The sequence below is a fragment of the Silurus meridionalis genome, chromosome 24, assembly GCF_014805685.1.
Source record: "Silurus meridionalis isolate SWU-2019-XX chromosome 24, ASM1480568v1, whole genome shotgun sequence".
NCBI lineage: Eukaryota > Metazoa > Chordata > Actinopteri > Siluriformes > Siluridae > Silurus > Silurus meridionalis.
The window spans coordinates 15,546,909-15,556,299 of NC_060907.1; the positions used below are offsets into that span (position 1 = coordinate 15,546,909).

General features: G+C 41.1%; 1 protein-coding gene across 1 annotated transcript; it reads right to left on the reverse strand.

Annotated features, from left to right (window-relative positions):
• Window positions 1-1,071: 1,071 nt before the first annotated feature.
• Window positions 1,072-6,515, reverse strand: adamts1 (ADAM metallopeptidase with thrombospondin type 1 motif, 1). The gene is made up of 8 exons (XM_046838376.1): window positions 5,605-6,515; window positions 4,670-5,010; window positions 4,412-4,544; window positions 3,843-4,300; window positions 3,572-3,758; window positions 3,303-3,481; window positions 3,011-3,186; window positions 1,072-2,918 (listed from the first exon to the last, which is right to left on the reverse strand). The coding sequence occupies exons 1-8, from the start codon at window positions 6,215-6,217 to the stop codon at window positions 2,204-2,206; spliced, it is 2,802 nt and encodes a 933-aa protein (XP_046694332.1). The 5' UTR covers window positions 6,218-6,515; the 3' UTR covers window positions 1,072-2,203.
• Between the last annotated feature and the right edge of the window lie 2,876 nt (window positions 6,516-9,391).

Consider the following 9,391-nt stretch of genomic DNA (forward strand, 5'->3'; position numbering starts at 1 on the left):
AAGAGTTGAATGAATTTTAGGAGCACAGTGTAATACATGAAGTTTGGGACCACCAGGATTTTTCCAAGAGCTGGTATTCTAGCTAAATTCTCGTTATTGCATTAGAAGGGCCTTGGAGAGGGAGGTGAGCAAACATCCATTGACTGCTAAAACAGAGTTTCAGATGTCCTCTGCAGAGACGTGAGCCCCTTTAACAGCAATTACAGCTAACTGTAATCATTTGCACACCTGGAATTTGGACATTTCTGTCATTAATCCTTGCAGATCCATAAGAATGGATGGAGAACATGTGTGACCTGTCATCTTTATGCTGTTCCCAAGTTGTTTTATAGAGTTCAAGTCTGGACTTTGCCTGGGTCAATCAAGGACATTCAGAAACTTTCTTTTTTTCTGATTAGACCAAAGAAAGTCATTCATATGCCTGATATAATCATTTTCCTCAGGTTTGGATTCCATCTGATCAATTTACCATAAAGAGCTGACTGATTGAGTATTTTTGTGAACCAGCTCTGAACAATAAATTAGAGAGTTCTTCCTTTTGCTTTGCCATCTTTGTTTACTGTCTGTGGATTGAAGAAAAACTTCTGAATACTGGTCTGGTCTGAATACTTTCGAACCAACTGTTTTCTATATATGGTGGGCAACAGGGCAGCAGTTGTAACTGTATACCTCCTCATTCCTACAACTATTTAGATATAGGTCAAAAGCTTGAGTTCATGTTTATCAGACTTCAGAATGTGGAAGAAACGTCATCTCAATAATGATGATTAAGGCATGGAATTATAAAATATATATATTTATTGGATATTTATGTACTTAGTGAATTTGTATTTTGATTCAAAATTCCCACTGGGTCTTGACGTTTTAAATATAACTAATGTATGAATAAACAACCACAAAAAGATATAATAAATAAATAATAAATTTTAAAATGTGATCAGTCTTAATTATTGTGTTGGTACTTGTTGTGTTGCCAGAATATTCTCAAGCCCTCGGAGACCTCTAGAACAAAGTGTGTCCTTATGATTCCCCTCCAAACCCAAATGAAGCGCAAAATAACTCGCACACAAATGATTTCGGTTCACAAATCAATGTGATACTTTATTCATAAACCTAAAAACCATATATAATACTGTATAAATACTCCAATATAATCTACATCCTTCTGTTTGTTTCAATATTAATGACAAATAAAAATTCAATAATAATAAAAAAAAGCCACAAGATTATATTTAACAGGCTGTACAAAAATAAATAATGTTTGGATATTCTGTACAAAAAAAAAAAAAAAAGATGACACCTTCTCGGAAGGCACGAGAGACTTACTTATGAAGTAGTAGCAGGAGAGAAGTCCCTCACCCTCCATATATGCCTTCTAACATACACACGCACCCACACGTACACAATCACTCCGATACAGAAACCATATTATTTGGCATTTCTTCTCTCTTCCTTTGTTTGTTAATGATGGGGTATGCATTGGAAACTCGCAAATACATAACTCTGTATATTAACGGAGTAGTTATAGTTATAAATACATACATAAAACCTTTGTATTATAGCAGCTTGAGTGTCTGGGTGATCTGAGATTTTGAACTGGGTTTAACAAGGGCTTGATACGGTCTCACGTACTGGATCACTGCTTCTCTCTGTCTCAGCCAAATACTAATAGATTCCAATATATTCACTAATTATCTTTTCATTGTTTTTTATGGATGCTCTCATATAGTTTCCTCTTATATAGCAACAATCTGCCTAGTCCAGCTTAGACAGACAATACAAATATATATATATATATATATATATATATATATATATATATATATATATATATATATATATATATATATATATATACACACAAACACAGACACACACACTTGAGCTTATCATACAGCCATTCATCCTTAAACACACACTCATACTTAATGACCTATAAGCATGTCATTAGCACCTAAAGCAGCCAAGGTGTCCTTAATTTTTTTTTACTCTTCCTCTATCCCAGCTTTGCAGACAGGAACACAGTGTGCCAGCTTTGTGTCCTGCACCCAGAGTTGGAGGAATGGGAGCTGTAGCGCTGGTTCAAGGTTGCTTGCAGTCACCGACATGGAGGGCCCTATTGGATCCCAAACCTGCATTGTTCTGCTTCAGACAATGAATAGCAGAATTTACAGTCAGAGTTTAAATATAGTCCTAGCCAGTCTTAACACGCACTTTGGACGCATATGTCCAGCAAGGGTCGTGGTCGATCTTTTGCATGACATCTATCACTGGGCAAAACATAGCCATCATTACCCACACAGTGCAGTGGACGTTTCCGGAAGCCTCGGCCACAGGTCTTAGAGCAGGCTGACCACTCGCCCACTACCCAGGATGGGCAGGCTTGTGTGATACAAGGACGTGAGGAAGAAGGGCGCAGTTCTTCAGGACATTCTTGTGAAGGTCGACCACGAGAATCTAGACAGAGGACATCCCTTCTTTGTGTACCTTCACCACAGGTCTGTGAGCAAGGTCCCCATTCACGTAGTATCCACTCTGCACCTAATACTTCTCTGATGGCATTGACGGGACGTCGATTTGTAGAAGCAGGACGTGGGGCAAAATAACTGTACTTGACCCGGGGCCGGGGAGAGTCACCTACAGACAGTACCTGGACTGTTAGTGGCTCTGGAAGAGGAGCAAAGCTACGGAGACGCTCAAGAGAGGCTGAGGAGCCGCTGTAGCGCAGAAGTGCCCCTTTAAGAAAGATGTCTGTCTCCAAAGTTGTAAGCTTATAGTCACCATTTAGTAGGTAGGTGCCATCTTGCTGGCGAACAGCCAGGTAGCTGTTGTCATGTCGACGGCCACCAATGGATCTCTGCTTGACATCAAGGTGGGTGGCACCTGCAGGGATTGTCACAACATCCTGATAGCCGGGTCTGAAAGCAAAATAAAAAACCGTACAGGTTATTTTCAGAGCTTGAGGTTTTGGTAAGTAAATAAGGAAATGTGTTTATAAATGTTTGCTCACCTAGCATACTCCAAAGATCCAGACACTTTTTTGCAAGTAGATCCATCCCCTCCACAAACGCCACATTTATCAAATTGTTTATCGGAGCCGATCACACGGTCGCATCCAGCCTTAACACACTGACCTTGAACACAAACAGAGGTGGAGTCGGGGGTGCAGGGAGTTCCATCCTCCACCTGAGAGCAGCAGAGAATCAACTATTATGTCTTGTTTCTGACCTTATTTTGCAAACCTGAATTTTATAATATACATATTTAAATTGTTTTATTATTTATTAGGTATTCGTACATACCTTCGGTTTGAGGATGAAGAAGTAGCCTGTTCCTTTTGCTCTGCAAACCAGCTTACAGCGGTCCTTTGGTGAGACGCCAGCATACTTTGGTACCCATTCAACACCCTCACCTGAGCCGAATGTCATATGGGAGGAAACATCGTTGTGGGCCAAACACTGCTCTTCACGGAAAGTTAAACCTGGAGAGAGGATCAGAAGGTATCGTTGGCTACAGACCAAATACACAAATAATAATCAGTCATGTCATATTCTTGAATTTTGACTCTTACCATTGCTCTCAGGGCAGTCTTCTGTATTGCAGGATCGGTACTGAACTCTTTTACCCTCACAGTATTTGCCTCCATTCTTGGGCATTGGGCTGTCACATTCCCTAAAAGAGTACTGAACACCGCCACCACAGGTACGTGAACACTCACCCCAAGGACCCCAGGTTCCCCATCCACCATTAACTGGGGTCTGTGAATAAAAGATAGAGAAACGGTAAGAAATCTAATTGTCACATTTTTTTCTAATGCGAACAATGCACCAAACAGTGCTTACCTGATAATGGGCTGCTTCACTACTGCTTAAACATTGGCCTGCCATGCAAATGCTGTCATGCTCACATGGAGTTCCATCAGCCCATGGAAAGTTCTTGGTTTGGCACACCAGAATACCATTTGTTGTAGTGACAGTGCACCAGAGCGCTGCACAGGTGGTGCTCTGGTCAGGGCAATGCTGTGACTCCTCACCAAATGTGAGACGGCACTGATGATCAGCATCGTAGACTGAACCGGGCAGGGCTTGTGGTAATTGCTGAGGTTTCTGTGGCTTGTCCAGCAGACACTGACCATGGCCATTATCCAGGAAAGATGTTATCATCAGTGCACTGCATGGAGACCATGGCTGCAACTGGTTCAGATTGGAAAGAGTAGACGCCATCATGTGGGCGCCCCAGTTCTCAGCATTGATGTTAGCACACTGTTTTGCATCATCGTGGGGCATGTTGAACACATGACCTACAGGATATTGAAATCAGCTATATAAGATTGTGCACATTTTATAACATAATATTACATCTTTTTGTTTATCATTGATTCATAGGCAGAAATCATTAAAAGAAATCATACCCAGCTCGTGTGCAACAGTGAAAGCTGCCTGCAGTCCATCATCCTCGACGATGGAGCAACTTCGCTCTGGATCGCACGCTGTGCCAACATCAGCCATTCCTAATGTGTCACAAGAATGAGCACCACATAGGTCCTAAAGAAGGAAGATTGAGAAAAATTTAAATCAGGCTATTTCAACATCTAATTCAGAAATTCCATGATTAATTATTTATTGCTGTTTGTCTATTTTGAAATATTTTTTGTAGACTGAATTCTTACTTGTCTTGTGAACAGGATGGCAGTGTCATAATGTTCTGGGTGACGATCGCTCAGGGGGTTGTGCTGTTTTTGCCACTGGCAGAAGTTCCTCAAGGTAAGGGCAGCATTTGAGGAGACTTCTGGTCCATGTTCTTCATCATATATCACCATAAGTTTTACCACGGAAAGTGTAATAGAGTTATGAATAGTTGGGTGGCGGTAAAGTCGAGACGCTACAGCCATTATAGTTAGAAGGTAGGGCTTCAATCCAGCTCCATGGAACTCTGCCATTGACTGATCGGCCACAATCATGATTTCCAGATATCGTGGGGTGGACACAAAACGACGACCCCGGTGATGTGCTGGAACAAAGAGAGAGAGAGAGATGGATATTTGTCATCAAAAGTAATTCTCTTTTCCCCCCAGAAGATTCTTTTTTTACAAAGACTTTTTACAAAATAATTTTCCTAAGAAGTAAGAGACTGCATAGTGAGTGATATTATGGCTCGGCTTCAACCTAATCTACGCAATAAGCACACTCTGACGTCTCTGACTGAGATTTACTCCATCCGCACTCGTCCCGGGGGAAATGCCTGCGGATGCTGACCTGCGCAACAAGCGCTATCAGGAGACAAGTTTCCACGTTTCCACCCGCTCAGACCCTCCCGCCTTCTTCCACTCCCTCCTACGCAATCACTGGGCCCTGGGCCCTACCCAATGGCCCTCCCCTTTTCTCCTCTTTTTCAAGTTTACTCAAAGTTCACTTGTAGCATATGGGCTTCATTCTCGTCTCCGCCTGGCTACTTGTATTTTATGTACTATATATGGTGTATCAGTGCATCAAAAGTAGCTGAAATGTTTAATTTATAGGTTTTATAAGTTACACGTTATTTATGTATTTATACGATGTATTAGGTTATTAAATATAAATGGAAATAATAAAATGTGAAATCTACCTTCAGACTGATTTGGATTTGAGGCGTGTTCTTTATGTGCCTTCGTCTCAAAGTGCCCAGAGATCTTCTCCTCGTCCTCTCTGACACCGCACTTGGATCCACCGACCTCCGCATGGAACCGCCTATTTCTCCTGCGAATGATGTGCGTGTCCGCGCTTGGAACGCCGCTTTCCCTGGTGGCGTTCGCAGGCTGAATGAAATACTCTTCCCCACCGTAGTTGAAGCCCCCTCTCAGTCCATGGCAGACGTTTAGAGCGACCGCAGAGTTCTTCTCTCCGTTCACAGTTCCTGTGTAAAAGCAGCGCGCCTCCCCCGAGCTGTCAAACCCCTGCTGGCCCTCCGGTTTCCCCACCACATGGAATACAAACCCTGGCGCCAGGAAAGTCTGATCCGGCTCCAACTCCAGCACCATCTGTTTCCCGAAAACGTCCAACCGATAGAAAAGCTTTTCGGATTCTTTCTCCTGCGCCTCTGAGCTTACAGGCGACTCCTGGTTGCTCTCGTAGGAGTCGAGCCGAACTGGTATGAGGGTCTCTTCCTCCCATGCGCTCTGCGCCGCCGTAGCGCACAGAACCGCAATGAAACTCAGCGCGACGCGCACGAACATCATCATAATCCTTCAAGAACTGTAACAAAAACAGTCCAGGTGCGGGGTTCAGCAAACTTCACAGAAACTAAGATCTATTAAAAAAAATCCAGTGCAAACTCTACATGAGTACCAATAAAGAAAAAGAATAAATATAGCAAATTTGCGCCCGGTGCGTATTTATTATTATAATAATTTTTTGTAGACTAGACGACAGATAAGTTACTATGCAGCCTTTCAGAGTAAAGACTACTTTCTCCGGGACGTATTCAGATGTCTGGCTTGGGATAGTGACTTTCCTTGTCTCTGCTTTTCTCTTAGGTTCGAGAAGAGCCCGGCGGTGTATTTATACCTCCAGGAGGACCACCCCTTTCCTACAGCCCCTTTTGATCTGGCGGCTACGAAAATCTCGTGCGCAACCAAACGCAGCAGAAGTTTGGCGTTGGGCCACAATAATTAATCACAGTAGAGTAGGACGATGCTGGACCAGAACACTCTCCCACTTCCCACTTCTCTCATACACACGCACACTTTTTACGCAGTCAACTTTGGAGATCCGACAATTGGTTCCAAAATGTAGATCTTTTAAACTATCTACTTTTTTTGTGGCATGTTTTTAGTATGATGTTATAAAAAATCTGGGGCATTATTTCACAAGAGAGTAAATGTAAAAAGGCAACAGAGGTTCAGGTCAATAGAGATTGGCAGGACAGTGATAGCACACAGCTGAGCCAGTTCTTCTCTTCTTGCGCGCTACGTGCAGAACCAGAACGCCGGGTGGAGAACGAGAACGCAGTAAAGCGGTTAAGGTGGAATCTCTCCTCTTTCTCATCTCCTTCTTCACCTCGTCCCGAATGCAAGCTCCCCCTTTAAACCCCCCACTGGCAAACAATTAAGCTGAGATAAAGTGTCCCCAATTAGTCTCACACTCATGTGTTTGGGAAACGAGATCTCTCTCCAAACGCCATAATAGATCTAATTTAATTAGGTGAGTGAAATCGGGTCTGTTTAAAAACCGTGAAGTGACGGCATTTGGACAGAGGGGGGAAAACAACGGAGCAGACAAGAACAAAATGTCTTAAAAGAGAACATAAATTTAGATAGCGATCAGAGGTGTCGAAATGTGCTCAGAGCAGGAACACACAGTGCCCCGAAGCTGGGAGTCACACCTCACGCTCCTCTTCCATCTCGTGAAGCTTCTCAGAGAGACGTGCACCACAACAAACCTATAAACACAAACACAATGACTTGTAAAAGCTTTGATTAAAAATCTGTTGCTGATTTGGAAGAATGAGTCATTCAATTAAAATCTATACATGAGTGTGTGTGTGTGTGTGTGTGTGTGTGTGTGTGTGTGTGTGTGTGTATGTGTGGAAGCACATCGACCACCTAACAGATGTCCCTATATTGCTCAACAGCTTTGAGCAAGATGTCTGGTCCACCTTAAATCAAGCAGGTCAGTTGAATTTGTTTGCGGTCATATACCACCGTCCACCAGATGGCACTCACGGATCATGCAATAATATCACTTATCATTATGTGCCCTTGTGAGAAACATTAAGATTAGATATTAACAGATTAAAAAAGGTCAAACTGTTCCTGAATACAATGCTATTATTATACTTTCCGCAGTTCTTCATTACTTCCTTTTTATATCTCCTTCAAGGCCTCTTTCAGGGACGTTTAAGGGCTGTGTGTGGAACAGTTTTTGGTATATGGTATTGGGCTACTTGTAAGATGATTGTCAGTTTAAATCACAGTATCACCAAGCTGCCTTTGTTGGGCCATTGAGCAAGGCTGTACACCTTTATCTGCTCAGCTAGATCCTGTCTCAATTGTAAGTTGCTTTGGCTAAATATGTCAGCCAGATAAATAATGGTCCATCAAGTAATTATTTAGATTTAAATTATATTTTAACACTAACTTAATAAAACACAATTAAGGATTCCATCTTTAGGACAATTAAATAACCAATAAAGGTCGAAGAATGTATACAATAATTAAACAATTAGTGTAAAATTACAGGTAAAAAATTTGGGACAGACAGCATCCATTTATAAATCACCCAAAGTTGCCATTTTAGATTGTTCAGGCATTTTATCTATAACATTTTATATATAAACATTTAATTCATAGCTCTATTAATGAGGCCACATCCACAGCTACACAGTCTCAGAGATCCACCAGATGGCACTATCACTTTACAAATGACCTCACCCTCATTCGTAGCGTTTGGCACAACACCATGTATAATTTGTGTGCTTAAATTAATTTAGGAAGAAATAATACTGGCAATGCATTTAAAGCCAATGAATACACCTATTTCGTGCACAGGGAAAAAGTTTATTTCTGTGCAGTTAAACAACAAATACATAAAAACCGGGAGCAGTTTTCCAGAGAAGATTTCTAACCTTGTGAGCAGGTGTAGCTGTAGACCTTGTCGTGGAAATGTCATTAAGATGCAACGGCTTGTGAATAGCTTAGCTAAAGTAATGACTAAAATCCTCTTAGTTTATAGTTAGTACTTACATTTGCAGTTATAACGAAACATATTGCAGATGTTCTTACGTTACTTACACAGTTTAAAATCCAAGAATACAGCTGATGAGTTTAAAAAAGTTCAAGATCCCAGTGCTGGGACTCTTAAATTCTGATGTAATTTGATATTATAATGAACTTTGTGGACTTCGCGGGTTTTTAAAGCTGTTATTAGGGCCTTCTTCTGCTATCTGAACCCTAACCACAGCATTAGCCTGAATTATGTCCATATATTAACAGAGGCACCAGCAAGGTTTTTTGTTTCCAGGATGCAGTTATCAACATTAGAACTTTTCAGATCAGCAGATATGTCCATTCTTTCTAATGAACTGTGTCAAATGGTGGTTCACAAATTGTGTAAGAAGAGGAATATCTGTTTGCATTGTTACTTAAAAAATCAAGCAATACACATTCAGTTATAAGCTGTACATTATATAGTATACAATGGACAGTGGACTATTTAAAACTGTATGATTACTAGGTTGAAAGGTTTAATTTTATAGAAACAGTACACAGGTTATCTGTGTTTAGCTTGGGGTCTGAGAATATGTCTATGCTTAGATAATGTACAAAAACACCTGAAGTAAAAAAATATTCAGATCTACAGTTTTCTGTTGTTTATCCTAAAATTCACATAAATTAATGATTTTTGAAACATATTTT

What these genes read in the sequence shown, in the direction of transcription:
- adamts1 (XM_046838376.1), bottom strand. Translation starts at nt 6,217, where the DNA reads ATGATGATGTTCGTGCGCGTCGCGCTGAGTTTCATTGCGGTTCTGTGC. An exon ending in GTGAAGCAGCCCATTATCAG is followed by an intron (nt 3,759 to 3,842) that starts GTAAGCACTGTT and finishes TTTTATTCACAG; the next exon opens with ACCCCAGTTAATGGTGGATG. An exon ending in TCTTCATCCTCAAACCGAAG is followed by an intron (nt 3,187 to 3,302) that starts GTATGTACGAAT and finishes TGCTGCTCTCAG; the next exon opens with GTGGAGGATGGAACTCCCTG.